The sequence below is a fragment of the Gopherus evgoodei genome, chromosome 2 (genome assembly GCF_007399415.2).
Source record: "Gopherus evgoodei ecotype Sinaloan lineage chromosome 2, rGopEvg1_v1.p, whole genome shotgun sequence".
Classification (NCBI taxonomy): domain Eukaryota; kingdom Metazoa; phylum Chordata; order Testudines; family Testudinidae; genus Gopherus; species Gopherus evgoodei.
In genome coordinates this window covers 16,487,320-16,505,141 of record NC_044323.1, presented here as the reverse complement: position 1 = coordinate 16,505,141, position 17,822 = coordinate 16,487,320, and the positions used below count along the sequence as shown (strand labels likewise).

Sequence of the window (17,822 nt, the reverse complement as noted above, 5' to 3'; positions counted from 1 at the left end):
GAGAGCTACTTTATTTTGATCCAATCCTTTACTCAGGCAAAAAAATCCCATTCAGTCAATAGGAGTTTTACCTGAAGAATAAATGAAAAAGGAATGCAGCATTTGGCTCTTTATACAGAAAATCTATATGACACTTCAGTAGAAAGCTTTAACACATAATTCATCATCAGGAATTTAATTTTAAAAGGATTACTGTGGTTATCATTTTAATAGTCAATGCCTTATGAAATAGATCAATATTCTGTATTACAGAGAAGTGCTCAATTTCTTATGCACTTGATTAATGCATTGTTATCATCACAGTAATTAAAAAGAACAGGGTTATACACAATCAGCATGTACATCTTACTCAGCGCCTCCTGGCAGTTGCCTGCAAAAATTAAACTCATTAATCACTATGACTCCAAAGAAAAGAAAGCTTAGGGAAAATGAAAAAGCTCTATTTTATGTGGGGGGAAAAGTCTAAAGCCAACATCTAGAAAGTTCTCCTGTTTACATGATAATATGGAAAGCATGAATCTCAGAGGAAAAAAAGGTGATTATATTGCCAGAACATACATTAATATTCTGCTATTACAACACTCTGGACTTTAGTTACATTCTTCACAGGTACTGTACCATATCCCAATAAATTAATTTGAAAAGGCACATTTATAGCAAAACTATAATGTCATCTGGGTTATGTTTACATGACCACTCATTTTTACAGTTTTAATAAAAACTGGCCAATTCAGTACTTTCACTGAAATCAATGGGAGATTGACTTGTGCAAAGAGAACTGAATCAGGGACCAAGTTTAGGGTGATACAGAAGTATAACAAAATCAAGAACAAATGTGATAAACTTATCAATATTTTACACAAGTTCTCAGGATGCCCCAAATCACTGAACATGTTTGTTTCTTTTTGGTGTGCAGAACCAGCTACCAGAATTAAATACTGTGAAGTTTAGATGCCAAAATAGCAATTGTATCCAGACAACTGTGTTATCTCATTTATAAAAGTTCACATTCCATGATGAAACTCACTTCACTCATCTGCTACTTCATGGTGGGATGAGGAGTTTCAATTTTAACTCTGATGTTTCCTCATTTTTAATTGTGTGGGTACAAATCAGACTCTTTGCATTGCTTCAATACAGGTTTTTGTTTCTTATTTTAAATTACATGGAAGTTTCCTCTAGTATTGAAAGTAATACATAGGAAAAGGGAAATATTGCATATAAACAACAGTATGGATTGGAAAGGCCAAACCCCTGTCTTCATCTCGGTCTTGTACAGCACTGGGGAATGTATTGATACTTAAGAAATACTTGAAAAACAAATCCATGATATAGAGTGCAGAATAAATATCTTTAAGGTATAAGACCCTTATGATCATGATTAGGCTTTTCAAAAACCTCTCAATCTGCCCGATTATTAGGCACATTATAAAACAATTTAGTGGTTTTTAAAAAGAAATTTTAGCTATATTTTAGTTGATTACCCCCGTCCCCCGTCCCCCAAACACACACAAGGTGTTGTTGTTTTTTATTTCCTACCTCTGACTTAGAAACTGTTGAACCTGATTAATCTGAAATTTGGAAAAGAAAAAATCATCTACTGGGAAAAATATCTTGAATGTTCAGTTTTAGCCTCAGTGTGAAATTTACATGAGAGATGTAATTCTCTCAAAAGGGGTTTAGCATGCAATCACAGACAGGCTCCCCCAAATTACAAACAGCAATACCATACACCACTACAATTCAATGGAACCGCCAGCAGTCAGTATTCTCTCTTCAGTGTTAAGTGGATTCTGCAAATATATATCACCAAATCACACAACCTTTGCACTTCATGCACCCAGTTTTGTCCTTGTACCTGCCTCACATTTTGTTTTCCCCTTAGGGATTTTATGCCAAAAGCTACATTAATTTGTCCTGCTAAAGCCTTATTGTCACTGTCATCCAGATATTCAGCAGCCAGTTGTTGCAAAAGGAAAAAAAAACGTTCTGTTTACAACGAGTGTTCAATGGCCAAAGTCAGAAATCTGCCTGGTGTATATCTGAGCAGACTTCACAGACTGACAACAAGGCACAACAGAGCAATAAAGCCACCAGCTTCCGTTTGAATTGCTTGGTGCAAAGCGAAAGAGAGTTCTCATTCCCTGGCAGAGCTGAATCACTTCAGCACCTGGGACAGCTCCCAAAGTCACAGCTCCCTAAAGCTAATGGGGAAGTGTGTGCGCGCGCGCGCGCACGGAGGAGAGGGCGTAAAGCGTAATTTGTGCCTCTGCTTCTTGGAAAAAAATATAATTTAAAAAATTAAAAAGTTTAACACCTTAAAAGTGTCTATTATTCCTTCCCTTAGCACAACTAGTTTCCAAAAACAAATGACGATTTACTGTACAGATCTAAACAAACCGAGGGTTGTTACTTCAACTACGTGACTATTTGGAATTCCTAGCCCAACCTGAGTCCGAAATATTCACTGCATATTTCTACAATAGTCACTCTAAAGGCAAACTGCACTACTTCCTTTCTGGTTACGTCTTAACCTTAACTACGAAAATGATTCTCTGGGGAAATGTATGCGAAGCTTATGAATCAATTCCGTTTGCATTGCAGTTCCCAAGCTCTACCTGCCTGACACGGTACACTTAACTCTCGCAGTCAACGGCACAGTTCTTTTTCTAAAAACATACCACAAAATAAATCCCCTTGCAGTCTAGCAACGTGGTTTTGGAATTAATCTGAACTGGTTGTACACATACATAAACTATATTTGCCCCCATTTAAAGAGAGGGCTTTGCAATGCAGACTTTTGCTATACAGATCACTCTACGGATAAGACTAACTTTGGAAACGAGGGTATGTCTGGGGGTTTTTTTAGAGCAGTGTCAGCAGAAATCATCTGCACGTTAAATTCCCTTTGTTTCTTGGCTCGACGCTTTTGATGATCAGACAAACCCTTCCAGACATCTGTCCTATTGAAAACCCACAAAGAAAGGCTCCAAGCTAAATTTAAAAAAAAAATCCAGAGGATAAAAATATTCCGGAGACCAATAACAGAAAGCAGCAATTTCGCTTTCTCCAGGCGACACCTAGAGGCCAGTGAGCTGAAGTTTCGGCACATTTCCGCTACAGGATCACATCACAGAGAGCCCTCAGGGAGATACGGTTTCAGAATGAAAAGTTTTTAACACAAACACTTAAAAAAGTCTTGGGTGTTTTCAGTTTGTGCCACCCTCGGGAATTGTGTGTCGTGTTTAGGATGTTAGTAAGGATTTCACCAGTCACCGAGAAAAGTAAATTCATATCCAGCTACCTACTGGCCCGTGAATTCTGCCGGAGGATTTGAGACTAACTTTCCCCTCTGCTAGAAAGACTTAGTCCGCTTTACCTGCCACAAAAAGTCTTTATGGAAGAAATAAACAGGGCAAAACCAAAACCCCACAACACCCTTTGCTACAGTACCCCCTCAACAGGGATTTCAGGGATTCAGACATAAAACTACGTTCTAAGTTGACACTTACAAGGGTTATTACCAGTGATTTCTATCATTAAAATTGATCACAGATCCAAACCTACCTTTGGGGAAAATACGTATTTTAATAGATAGAAATATTATCCCAAAATTGCAGTTACTTTCCCCCTTGCCGTTTACTCTCTCTCTCTCTCTCTCACACACACCCCCTTACAAATATAACAGCACGCACGGCTGAATTAGTGATGGGGAACGATCTGTTTGATTTATTGTCTGGACCTTCTTCCCGGGCCCTCCCCTTTCTAAATCCGCCCCCAAGAAATAATTAGGGACAATCGATCCAAGGTGATTTAACTCTTTCCATCCAGGAGTCCCAGCAGCAAGCGAGTGGCCTGGATGAGTCATTTGTTACTAAGGCAATATGCAAATGTGCCCCTTTGAAATCGCTACTCCCCGCAGCCGCGGCAGGAGGGAACGAAGTTTGCATCTAGCACGCTCCGGGGGCTCGCGTCTGATCGTGTTGTGTCATTAACTAGGAGTTTCGAGCAAAACCAAAACAAAACAAAAATGGCCGCGTCGGGTACGAAGTTGTCCCCGGCAGGGCTCCGGAGCTGGGCAGGAAGGACAAGAGGGACCAAAGCGGAGCCTTCTGCCCCAGGCAAAAACTTCCAGCCTCACTCGGAGGGCTCTGGGTGCAGCATACACGCGTGGTTTCCAAACGCACCCAACCCAAGCACGTTGCACAGCATCCCGACCCTCCCTACCCCACTCATTCCCAGAGACCCCAGCAGAGCGAGAGCCGAGGGGGGTTGGGGGCTTGTTTACATGGCCATTAATAAAGCACCATCGCCGGCCTTTTGCGGGAAGCGGGGCGCAGATCAGGCAGAGAGAGGGCAGCCAAGCGACCTCCGGACACACGCGAGAGAGACACTGGGACAAACAGAGCAAAACCCAAACAAGGCTGGGGCTTACATCTTCCTCCTCGGCGTCACTCCGGGGCTGGTACGGGAAGCGGGCTCGGCTCTCCTGCTGGAACGGGCGGGCGGTCTGGCCGGCAGCGCTGGTCTCCTCGGCGCACTGTGGCCCCAGAAGGTGACTCGCCTCGGGTGGCGCGGGGAAAGATCGGGAAGTGTTGATCTTCCCACCGAATCGCTGGTATAGTGAAGCCATCAAGTCAATCCGAGCAGGGGGGGTGGGAGAGAAGCTTTCGTGTGTGTGTGTGTGTTGGGGGTGGGGGGTTACAGCATGCTACACACAGGTGAGCTCTGCTCTTCTCCGTAGCACATCAGTGGAGCTGGCGTGGAGCGCAGAGCGAGGAGGAAGACAGCATATTTATTTCTCTCCCTTGCTTCAACGGCATTGGGCGGGGGGAGGGGAAACGGGGGAATTAAAAAACAAAGAACAGGCCCCGGGAATGTTGCACCAGCCAAGGTTGCAAGCCACCCAGATATGCCGAACCCCAGCTAATGGCGCCGGAGAGGATCGGTATTAAATGGGGTCCGGGGAGTGTGCATGGGCAGCCGGGGGGGCTGAGTAGATCGCCAGCTGTCAGTGCCTCCCCGGGATGGGCAGGCGTCTCCGAGGTCGCATTCCAGGAGTGCCACAGAGCGCGCGAGCGGAGCAGGCTGCAAACTGGTGGGAAGCCTCATTCAAAGCACGTTGCACTTCTGGGGAGGAAGGGTGGGCTGCTCTCCAGCCATCTCCCTGTGGCTTTTCGGGAAAGAACTTGAAAAGGCGCAACAGACACCTGATCGCAGCCGGGGAGACAGGACCCTGCAGCTGGGAGCAGGGAAACTGACGAGGTTTCTATGCGTGAAAACCCAGCTCGGCTCACAGCAAACTCCCAGGGAGGGGGGAAAAATCAGAAGGGGAGAGAGGACGAAAGCGTCGCCTAATGCCACTGGCTGCCGAGCCTGCGAGCAAGCTGCTTCCCCAGTTTCAGTGAGCTTTGATTTCTGGCTCCAGGCAATGAGCAGCGATCCCTCTGAAACGAGCGGAGGGTGGAGGGCTTTCCAGCCCCCACCCCTACGCTCTTCACGATTTATTTTATTTAATCCAGTATATTGTGCCTCGTACTATTTTTGTATTAATTCATTTTGCTGCATTAAAACGTGCTTCAGCGCCCCTCTGTGGAAATCCACCCGAACTGTGCTCCTCGCCAGAGGAGCCTGCGATAAACAAATTGGAACTGCTTGGGGTGGGGAGCGAAGAAGACTGAGGGGCCGCTCTCTCTCTCTCTCCCCCCACCCTCACCCCTCTTCAGTTACAGGGCAAAACAATACCAACTGGGCTTTGCGCGGTGTTAATTTCAAGGCTAAATGGGGCCACTAATTAATGCACTTTTACAGCTAATGGATAGAAAATGTGCAGACGATTAAAGTGGGCACGGGGGTTTCTGCAATTGGTGTCCAATGTGATTACTCTGGCAGAGGGTTACAATTCCTCTTCTCTGAGCATCAGGCTCCTGAGTTTCCATAGCAACGGATGCTTAGGTTTTAAAGTCGGAGGCCAAGGAGAGAGAAAAGGAGCCAGAGTTGGAATCTCCTTCCCCTTCCTCTAGCAGAAGTCGTCTTCTTCCCTTTGATATCCAAGTGACCCAACCACTCTAAGAATTACCCCCTTTTAGACAAGCAACACCCAACATATGCTATAACTGTCTATTCCTACATACAGATCACTCAAGCTGTTTAGAAAATCCTTTTCCCTCAGTTATAGTTCAGGAAATGAAGCCCATGGAGAAATAATTCCTTTTTTTAAACCCTTGGATCTTACTGAAACTTTTAGTGTGATTACAAAAATAAAGAGATAGATGGATGATGAGATTAACAACTTAAACCCTATAGTTTGAAGAAAAAAATTAAAAGTTGTGAAATTAACCTGCTTCTCTTCTGTTAAAACACTGTCTGATCATAAATCACTTTATACCCAAACAAATTTCATGCACTATTTTTGTCTTCAAAGTCAGGGATGGAAAGCCCTAACATTTAGATGAAAAGGAACCCTTATCTCATTTGGGGGGGGGGAGACACATGCACTGCTTCCTTCCTAACTGCACTTGAACGAAAGAAATAATCGTTTTGATCTTCAGAACTTAGATCCTGACATTTAATTAACACTAGAAGGTGAACTCATGACTCTTAGAAGTAAAGGTCTTGGTATGCATTCTACCACAGTTACCTAAATGTAACCAATGCAACTTTTCACAGGTCAGCAGTCTGATTGATTCATGGTTCTGTCACCAGTGAACTGAACATTAGTCCAGAGTCCTTGTCAGTTCCCTCATTTAAATCTCATTATGATCACTGGAAAACTGCATGAACAAGTCAGTGAACTCTCCTGGGATCTCATGACTAATTGGAACTAGTAGCAACAATCAACAACGAAAAAGGGTAACAACAAGAACCAAACTAAAAGGAAAAATAGTTTTGGTTTTTTAAAAAAAAACAAGATGGGCATAAAGGAAGCATCAAAGGCATCTATAAAAAGGCAAAAATAGCACAGAAACCATGAATGACTGTATAAAAGTGAGAAAAATAACTGATGACAGAAAAAAGAAAACATATCTAGTCTAACATAGTTTAAAAGGGAAAGATTAAGATCCTGAGCAGCCCATATAATTTCAATAGCTTTCAAGTATCAGAGGGGTAGCCATGTTAGTCTGGATCTGTAAAAGCAGCAAAGAATCCTGTGGCACCTTATAGACTAACAGACGTTTTGGAGCATGAGCTTTCGTGGGTGAATACCCACTTCTTCAGATGACATGCATCTGAAGAAGTGGGTATTCACCCACGAAAGCTCATGCTCCAAAACGTCTGTTAGTCTATAAGGTGCCAATAGCTTTCAAGTATTTTTAAAATTCTTGACAATTGAGATCTCATGTATTCAAATTTGGACTGTACCTACACATATAGAGCGTATATATAATTATATATCTACATACAAAACACTACATTAAAAGAGCATTCAGATTGCAAAGTCAAATACTCAAAAGTTAGGAAATAGCAGAATTAAGGCTCTGATCCTGCACCTTCTTGTGTGCAGGTGAATTTCTGTCCCCATGTGGAACCCCACTATCTTCAATGGGGTTTTTGAGGGCAGGGAAGGCTGTCTGTTCACAAGAAGTCTCAGGGTTGTGATCTAAATTGATTTAAACTCCCTTGTGTATATACATTATGATTAGGCTTGGAAGGGTTAGATTTTTATCAGTAAATGTCAGTAAACATTGATTTCACTGTACACACAAACAAAAATATTTCCATAAATACTAACTGAAATTTACAGATAGGCAAAGTAAGAAAAAATGAAGCTTGCAAACTTATTGGAGTTTAATTTATGGATATTTATTTGGTATATTTTGACATGTGATGTTGACCATTTGTGTTTAATGGTTATAAAGCTTTAACTTTTTGAATCTCAATATCTATCATCATTAAATAATTGTTGCCTAACCTCCTCTATTGTCTGACTCACCCCCCAGAAGTGTTCCCACTGTGAAAATGTATATGGACAAAAAATATAAAAATGCTTAAAAATAAATATCAATATTATCCATCACAATTATTAAAAAACTAAAAACTGAACTCTACCAAGACTAATTACAAGATCTTGTTCATGTTGCAAAGCCAGGGACAGGCCCAGCACTCCCGAGTCCCAATTTAATGTCTGAAATTGAGAGTTCCCCTTTTCTTTTTTTAATTCTGTGCCTCATTCACTCTGTCCATCTGTACAATGAATGGCGTTGGTCTGTGTATGTGGTTATGTAATGAAACACTGCATCATAATATATATGCAACATTGCGGCATAGAGAGCAGGATAAATCCCCCCTCAAAAAAGGAAAAAGCACCAGCATTTAAAATGTAAGTTGCAATAACTAACTCCTGTACAGACATTGCACAAATGTGGTTTCATTGCAGAAAAAGAGCAAATCAGCGTGGGATGTTATTTTGGTAAAGAAAGACATTTGTATTGTGAAATAAATTTAGAAGTCAAACATAAAAGCTTACAAAAATACAAGTACTGAGATTGGAGGTATTTAATTAAATTAATCTCCTTCTTAAAAAATCCTCTTTCCCTAACATCTTGGGAATGTAACTAAAGACAAGAATAAGACCCTTAAAAACAAATATGATTCCTCCCAAACATCTGCTGGATGTCTAGTCTAGGATACAATATTGTATACCTAATACAAATTCCTAACTAGCAACATTTCCTTTCATATAAATATATTTTAACAGAATTGCTACTGCAGAGAAAATATATTATGTTTTTAATGACATTTTAACAGCTACAAGGGGACACGCAATTCTTGATTTAGTCCTAAGTGAAGCAAATGATCTGATCTAAGAGGTGAATACAGCTGAACCTGTCAGTAATAACAATCAGAATGTAACTAAATTTAACATCCTTGCAGGAGGGAAAATACCCACCACTGTAGCATTTAACCCACCACAGTAGCATTTAACTTCAAAAAAGGGGAACTACACAAAAATGAGAAAGATCATTAACAGTCACAAAAGTGAAATGCATGCAAGCTGAATGGAAACTATTTAAAAACATCAGACACTAAATGTATACCCCAAATTTAAAAAAAACAACCAAAAACAAAAAACAGTAAGAGGATCAAAAAATGCCACTGTGGCTAATCAACCAAGTAAAAGAGGTGGTTACAGGCAAAAAGACATCCTTTAAAAATTGGAAGTCACATCCTAGTGAGGAAAACAGAAAGGAGCCTAATCTCTGGCAAGTCAAGTATAACAATACAAATAAGTAGGCTTAAAAGGAATTTGAAGAGCAACTAGAAAAAGACACAAAAACTAAAACAGCAAACACAAATTTAAGTACATCAGATGCAGGAAGCTGGCCAAACAATCAGTGAGGCCACTGGATGATAGATGTGCTAAAGGAGCGCTCAAGGAAGACTAGACCATTGCAGAGAAACTAAATGAATTCTCTGTATTGGTTTCCACTGCAGAGGATGTGAGGGAGATTCCCACACTGAGCTATACTTTGTAGGTGACAAATCTCAGGAACTATCCCAGATTAAAGCATCAATAGAGGTGCTTTTGGAACAAATTGATGAATTGAACAGTAATAAGCCACCAGAACCAGATGGTTCTAGAGGAACTCAGATACGAAACTGCAGAACTACTAACAGTGAAATGTAACCTATCACATAAATCAGTCTCTGTACCAGATGACTGGAGGGTAGTTAACTAACGGCGATTTTTTTTAAAGGTTGCAGAGGTGATCCTAGCAATTACAGGCCAGCAAGCCTAACTTCGGTACCAGAAAAATTAGTTCAAACTATGGTAAAGAACAGAATAATCAGACACATAGTCAAACACAATTTGTTGGGGGAAGAGTCAACATGGCTTTTGTAAAGGGAAATCATGCCTCACCAATCCATTAGATTTCTTTGAGGGAGTCAACAAACATGTGAACAGGGTGATCCAGTTGACAGTGTACTTCGAGTGTCAGAAAGCCTTTGACAAAGTCCCACACCAAAGACTCTTACGCAAAGTAAGCAGTCATGGAATAAGAGGGAATTGAAGTATTGGAAATTTAAGCTAGGACTAGTTCAGACTGCATAGACAAACAACGAGGAGTCCTCGAGGCACCTTAGAGACTAACAAATTTATTTGGGCATACACTTTCGTGAGCTAGAACCCACTTCATCAGACCCATGGAGCGGAAAATACAGTAGCAGGTATAAATACACAGCACATGAAAGGATGGGAGTTGCCTTACCAATTGGGAGGTCAGACTAATGAGACCATTCAGTTAAAAGTAGGATACCAAGGCAGGAAAAATCCCATTTCAAGGACTGTCTCCCAAGGTCTGTGAGAGTGAGGAATCGTCCTTCAGGATAGGTTGTAGATCCTTGATGATGCACTGGAGAGGATTTAGTTGGGGGCTGTAGGTGACTGCTAGTGGCGTTCTGTTACTTTCTTTGGGCCTGTCTTGTAGTAGGTGACTTCTGGGTACCCTTCTGGCTCTGTCAATTTGTTTCTTCACTTCACCAAGTGGGTACTGTGGTTTTAAGAGCACTTGATAGAGATCCTGTATGTGTTTGTCTCTATCTAAGGGATTGGAGCAAATGCAGTTGCATCTTAGAGCTTGGCTGCAGACAATGGAATGTGATGTGGTCTGGATGAAAGCTGGAGGCATGTAGGTAAGTATAGCAGTCAGTAGATATCCAGTATAAGGTGGTGTTTATGTGATCATCACTTATTAGCATTGCAGTGTCTAGGAAGTGGACCTCTTGTGTGGACTAGTCCAGGCTGAGGTTGATAGTGGGGTGGAAATTGTTGAAGTCATGGTGGAATTCCTCAAGGGCCTCCTTCCTATGGGTCCAGATGATGAAGATGTCATCAATGTAGCGCAAGTAGAGTAAGGGCATTAGGGGACGAGAGCTGAGGAAGTGTTGTTCTAAGTCAGCCATAAAAATGTTGGCATACTGTGGGGCCATGCGGGTACTCATAGCAGTCCCGCTGACTTGAAGGTATAAATTGTCCCCAAATCTGAAATAGTTGTGGGTGAGAACAAAGTCACAAAGTTCAGCCGTCAGGTTTGCCATGATAGTATCAGGGATGCTATTCCTGACGGCTTGTAGTCCATCTTTGTGTGGAATGTTCATGTAGAGAGCTTCTACATCCATAGCGGCTAGGATAGTGTTTTCTGGAAGATCACAAAAGGATTGTAGTTTCCTCAGGAAGTCAGTGGTGTCTTGATGATAGCTGGGAATGCTGGTAGCATAGGGCCTGAGGAGAGAGTCAACATAGCCAGATAATCCTGCTGTCAGGGTGCCAATGCCTGAGATGATAGGGCGCCCAGGATTCTCAGGTTTATGGATTTTGGGTAACAGATAGAATACCCCTGGTCAGGGCTCTAGGAATATGTCAGTGTATATTTGTTCCTGTGCTTCTTCAGGGAATTTCTTGAGCAGATGGTGTAGTTTCTTTTGGTAATCCTCAGTGGGGTCAGAGGGTAATGGCCTGTAGAATGTGGTGTCAGAGAGTTGTCTAGCAGCCTCTCATTCATATTCCATCTCTAAGGCACCACAAGAAATCCTTGTTGTTTTTGCTGATTCAGACTAACATGGCTACCACTCAAACCTTAGACATAGTTTACTTAGTCTAATAAGATTTATGCTTATTGTGAATGGATTGTGTGAATAAGTTCTCTTTCTTCCTTGGAAGAAAAGAAAATATTTGTCATCGTATTTTCTCTCTTAGAGCACTACAGTTCATCAAAATCTTGCCTAGATGGACATTAGCTTTAGCCTAGGCTATCGCACTAGTTTTATGGCATGAGGCTAGGTGCTCTGCGAAAGTCTCATCAATAGCTCACTTGGTCAGTAGAGGGTTGTCTTCTAGTGTCATGAGACACCACAAAATTCATACCTGTTCTTAACACAGGATCTCATTTAGCTAGAAACAACATCTCTAGCGGTATTTTTTTTTTTAAATTTAAATACCAACTTGCCAAGCACTAAACAGATTTTTTCCACTCCTATAAGAATTTGTTTTGCTCAGATAAAACTTTCAGTTTATGAAATTGTAATGGCCTCAGGGTTATGCCATCTATTTATTTGTGATTTTATGCCATCTAAAAAATAGAAGAGCAAAATCTCTTTTCTGTGTGGAATGAGTCCTCTGCACGAGGTTAACAATCTTCAGTGACATACTTGGTCCAGTTTTTATCTAATAGCTGTGCTGGAAAGAGCAAACAGGTGGCTCTTGGCTGACAGTATCAATGCCACTTTAAACCCTACACCTAAAATTTAGGGAAACACAGGACCCTGAATGAATGCCCAAAACACTCACTGATTCTGCTGAAGACTGTGCAGAGGAGGGGAAAGGAGAGGAGAGGGAGGAAATGCGCTGTTTGAGAGTAACATACAATAATCTTAAGCTTCACTCTGTACAGTATTTTTTGGGCCAAACTGCATCTCAAAACAATGTCAGAATTAAATATTTTTTTATACAGACAAGCAGCTGAGGACAGTGCTGATTCTGGGAAACAAATGGGAAGGACATCGGAACTTTTTGTCCAAGGCCTCAAGGTTAAACAGACAACTAATAGTCCAGCCTTTATGGGTACAGAGGGTACAGCTGGGAAAGAATAGTTTTCCAGGGCTCTTTGTGTTGAATGCTTCAGTGCTCCAGGAGTGTGGGGGGGAAGGAATGGTATTCAGACATAGGAAATTTAGAGTGTGTTGGAACAAAAGACTCCAGGATTCGGCATGTGGGTGGAGGTAGGATAGAAAAACTAGAAGAGGGGAAGAGATTGAGAGCAGGTGAGGACAAAGGGCCAAGGAGGAAACAGACCCAAAGGCAGAAAGTGACAAGGACTACCGGTGATGCGGGGATGGGCAAGGAAGTGGAAACACATACAGGAATTGCAGGAGGGTAGAAAGATTAGCTGTAGGGTGGAAGGCAAGGTAGGAGCAGCAGTAACTAGCTCCTCCCCAGGCCCCAATGTGTTTGGACTCTACAGTCGTCATATATTACTAAGAATAACTGCTGCTCTTCCTGTAGCTACAGCTTCTAAGGAATGGCCTCTTTCAACTTTTGCTCCCCTGAAAAACTCCAGATATACAACAATGGCTGCAGGCCATTTGAATGGATTAACCCTAGTGAGCACTCATGAAGAGTTGACTCAAGACACTAACAATGGAGAGAAAATAAAACTGACCTCTTCGCAGGACAGCCAAGATCTTAAAAGTTTGTTGCTTATGTGATACATGAGATAGACCAGTGGTTCTCAACCTTTCCTCACTACTGTACCCTTTTCAGGGGTCTGATTTGTCTTGCATACCCCCAAATTTCACCTCACTTAACTACTTGCTTACAAAATCAGACATAAAAGAGTGTCACAGTGCACTATTACTGAAAAATTGCTTACTTTCTAATTTTTACCATATAATTATAAAATAAATGGATTAGAATTTAAAGATTATACTTACATTTCAGTGTGATCTTTGAGCCTGTTTTTCACTTGTGAGTCTTGTCATTCTGGGAGGCAGTGAAGCGACAGCCACAATTAAGTTTTTCTCCACACTGAATCTATTTCTGCTCTGTGTCTTGATGGCAATCATGGCAGAAAATGAGACTTCATAAAGAAATGTTGACCCAAAAGGTAAAGGAACATCCAACGCCTGGTTCCCAAGGTCAGTGTTCTCTTTTTGTACTAAACACCAGAACTGGGTCAGTGTGAAGTCATTAAACTTCATTTGCAGACCACAGTCTGAGGACAGTTCAAGAAGATCCTCTTGCTGACTGGCAGAGAGGTTACTGCTGCTAACCTCTGAGAAAATGAATGGGTTTCTTACCAGTCGAGTTGAGCTGAGTTGTGTTGAATGTTGGGGAAATATCACTTGAACTTTGATGTCAAGTGGGCCATATGATCTACATATTAAGCTTCAAGTGCTTTTGTGGTAATAGTTGAAACCTTTTTTTTTTCATTTTAAGCTCTCAAGTCTGGAACTCAGAAAGCTTTCCTTGAAAAAATCTACTGGCTTACCAGCATGCACAGAGTATTTTGTCTTCAAATGTCATTGCAAATGCACCTCTTCATACTGTTGCTTGATAGAGTTTCTCCTCAAAGGAAACACAAAGCATGAAGTGGACTGCTATTTGTAGATGTGAACCCAAAAGCAATATATTCCAGCAGAACTGATAATGGGCTTTTCCCCAGTCATTTTCAATTTCTTACGATTTTCACCATTGCCACTACCACCACTTCCAGCTCCTCATTTACAAAAAAAAAAAAAAAATCTATCAATTTTTACATAGCAACCACATACACACCATGACAACTTCAAAGTCATTAACGTGCTTGCACGCATCAGTAAATGACATAAAATGCATGTCCAATACTATGCACTTTATGTTGCTGTAGAATATATAGAGCAATATAAAAAGGCCATTGTCAGTATGAGAATTTTAGTTTATAGTGACTTTGTTAGTGCTTTTTATGTAGCTTGTTATAAAACTAGGCAAATATCTAGATGAGTTGATGTCCCAATGGAAGACCTCTGCATATCCCCAGTGGTACACGTATCCCAAGGTGAGAACCACTGAGGTAGACAATGAATTGCAGATTTTCTGAAAGCAGCATCTAATTTGGATATTGATTCTACTTCCTCCACCAACCAACATTATAAAATCCTGGATCTACACTAGACAGAGAAAAATTAAAAGGTACAGGCAAAGGGGAAAAATATTGGTTTTCAGGGGTGATTTTAAATGAGATGGCGAGTCGATGAGGCAGAAGGAAACAGAGTGGCTGTGTCAAATGGCAAATGCTGCAGAGGAGAAGGCTCACATGCAGTAGTCATAATGTGTGTGGGTGGACAGAGAGGAGCCTAATGGCAGATCAGCAGAGGAACAGGGTGGGGAAATAGAGAGACAACCTAGTGAGACTAAGTGGAGTCACATCACGGAAGATTTTAAAAACAAAGGAAATTATAAACTAGTTCCCAAAATGGAAGCTAATGGAGTTGTTTGAGGCTGAGGGTGATACAATCATGCTGCTTTGCTTGTACAGATATGGTTGTCTGAAGTGATGAGACTCGATGGGTCCAAAGAGACCTGAGTTTCAGTGATTAAGGTGAATAGATTAAGGAATGGCTGAGGAGAGGTAGAATGAAGACAGTGCCATAGCAACACATGCAATGACAATGTTGTAAACACCAAGGATGAAAATGAATTGCCTTAAGATGCTACCCAGGATGCTGCACTTTATAGTGACAGATATCCTAGAAATACCAGAGATAGATAACTATATTAGATAGAAGAGATCCCAACTAGGAGTAACTGGGTAAAAATAAGAAAGACAGAAGATGTAGGCTGAATGTCAGCAAATACTTCCCAAAGTGAGATCTCCCAAGAACAGGATAGTCTCCAAAGGGAAGGGATGGAAATCCCGTTCTTCAATCTCTTTTTAAATGTCCTCAGCAAAGCATTAGGAAATGTACTGTAAGCAACAATCCTACCAGCTGGGATTGATTAGATGAGCAGACAGGTCATTTCTACAATTCTGTGCAGAGGTAATAACATGCAGACAAATGATACTGAGGAAAAGGAGAGTACGGGGCAAGGATGGACTCACACTTACTGCCAGTGGAGACAGCTGGGAAGCCTGACTAGCAACGGGAGTTCAAGGAGACTGGATGTATGTATTTGTATAGTACCTAACACAATGGGGCCATGCCTGGTACTCCTACTCAATACAAATAAATACAATTAATAAATAATACTGATTTGTGCTTGAGCTTGTTCCTCTCACTCAAAAAAGCACTTCCCTCTTTAAAATCTTTATCTGAAAGAAGTTATGATGAAACTACAAAACTATGTCATTAAGACAGGCAGAGACATTAAACACTCCTGCCTTGAGAGCAGGAGACAGTGCTAGATGACCTACTGAGGTCCCTTCTAGTCCTACATTTGTGTTATTCTATTGTAACAGTTATGGAGAGATGCAGCTGTCCACAGAGTACAAAAAATGTCTGACTCTTGCAGAACAGGGAAAATACTGGAATCTGGTCTCTAACGTGTATTCTTCACTAGTTCACTGTGCAGCAAAGTTTTGCCAATATTTGATGGTAAAGTTGGGTACATGAAGAGGTGCCAGCTAGGCTGCCTGATGAAGGTAATTACTGAAGGAAATTATCAATGGAAAAAATTATCAGATGTTGCTTCATAAAGAATCTCTATAGGTTGAGGTGACTGTTACAGGAATGTGAGTTTTATCTCTGAAGCCTTATAAAGAATAGATGGGAAAATTGTCTCTTTTCCTTGATGATTGTTATCTACAGAAGTTGTCTGTGAAGCTACACATTGTCATGTTTGAAAAGTCCCTATTTATTGTATAACCCGCACCACTTCCATCCCTGTTGCAGGAATACTGCTGACATTATTCTTCCCATTCTTACATTCTAAATTGCTGACTAGAAGCATGAGGTGTGATGTAGCTGTACATGTGATGCAGGTTTAGAGGGCTCTCGCTCGCTCTCTCCATCCTAGCACCTGAAATATGTATGGGCCTCTTTGACTCCCCGTTCTGGAATGGTCCAGTGCCACTTCTTTATATTTAATCTGTAATCAATATATTACATTGGCAGCACAGAACAAATGGACTTTAGAGAAATTCTGAAGTTGCCACCTCCCAAAAGGAACTTGCAGACAATTCTAATGAAATGCAAGCGATTTAGCCAGGCAACATTCCAAAGACATACCAGAGCTTTAAAAAGGAACCAACAAGATATAAAATGTAGTTTGGTTTGAAGACTTCTCCCCTATGGTTTCCTTTAAACAGCACTGTGTTTCTTGGGACTTCTTGTCACCCAATCTCTGGCTGATAGACAGCTTTCTTGTTGGTGTGAAAGGAAGTAAATTGAATCTGTGGATGTAGGACTGAAGAGCAGTCTGACATTATTATTAATATGAAAGGGAAGGAAGGTTAGACACTGGTGTATATTTTTTCCTGTCCATAAAAAAAGTTAAAAAGAAATTAATTAATCCATTTATAAATACTTTTCTAAGTACAAATTGCCCCATTTATTCAACTCCTGGTCACATGAGGCCTGAAACAATTTAGGAGTTCTAATGCTAGTTGAAGGGTTTGTTAATGTTTTCGGTCAATTGTTATTAAGTATCAGCAAGTAAATTGGCTTATAAGTGGGTGTCCAGGCAAATGTACTAATTTCTCATGGAACACAAGACATGGGGAGAAGAGTGAAATACTGATGGAAGATTATCTAGGCATGTCCTTACTGCTTTAACAGACGTTTATGAGCACAGGTGGCTGCACATCAGGCTTAATGAACTTGCTAGTCACACAAGAAGAGATTTCATTTCAAAACCCCTCATCTGAATCTTCCTGCACTTACTTTATCAGGATATAAGCTTACTTTTAAAAACTTACTCCATTCCCTCAGAGTGGGTCAACCGATTTTTAAAGATACAGATAAGTGGATTTCAAAATCCCACTGTTCACCTAGGCTTTTGAAATCAACAGGAGTTAGGCACGAAGGCAATTATGAAAATCTCACTTCGTTACCTATTTGCATATTTAGGCAACTAAATATCTTTAAAAGTCTGGCTCTATATGCCCAAGGCAAGGAGGTTTGGCTTTTGCCTATTAACCATACCCATGTAAATCTTACAGTCCTAAGTAAGCAATATGTTTTCTTACACAAACACCCAAACCCTTATGGATCAAATTATGTTCTCAGTTGTGTGCACCCTGGGTTTATCTTGACTGACTGGGTCATGTAGTTAAAAACATAAATGAATTTCTGTGCATATAGAAATGGAATAGATGTCAATTAACATTTAAAAATATCTCTAACCA

General features: G+C 41.0%; 1 protein-coding gene across 6 annotated transcripts in view; it reads right to left on the bottom strand.

The window, feature by feature from the left end:
* DPP6 (dipeptidyl peptidase like 6) overlaps positions 1 to 17,822 on the bottom strand; it is an 863,093-nt gene that overhangs the window by 631,081 nt on the left and 214,190 nt on the right. The window contains exon 1 of one of the 6 annotated variants that reach the window (XM_030550081.1): positions 4,436 to 5,446. The exons of 3 other annotated variants lie outside the window; for them this stretch is intronic. In XM_030550081.1, coding sequence (XP_030405941.1) covers positions 4,436 to 4,633 — 198 coding nt within the window. In that variant the 5' untranslated portion in view covers positions 4,634 to 5,446. Of the gene's footprint in view, positions 1 to 4,435; positions 5,447 to 17,822 lie in introns of those variants that run through there. 2 more of the 6 variants (XM_030550075.1, XM_030550080.1) reach the window with 2 other exon arrangements.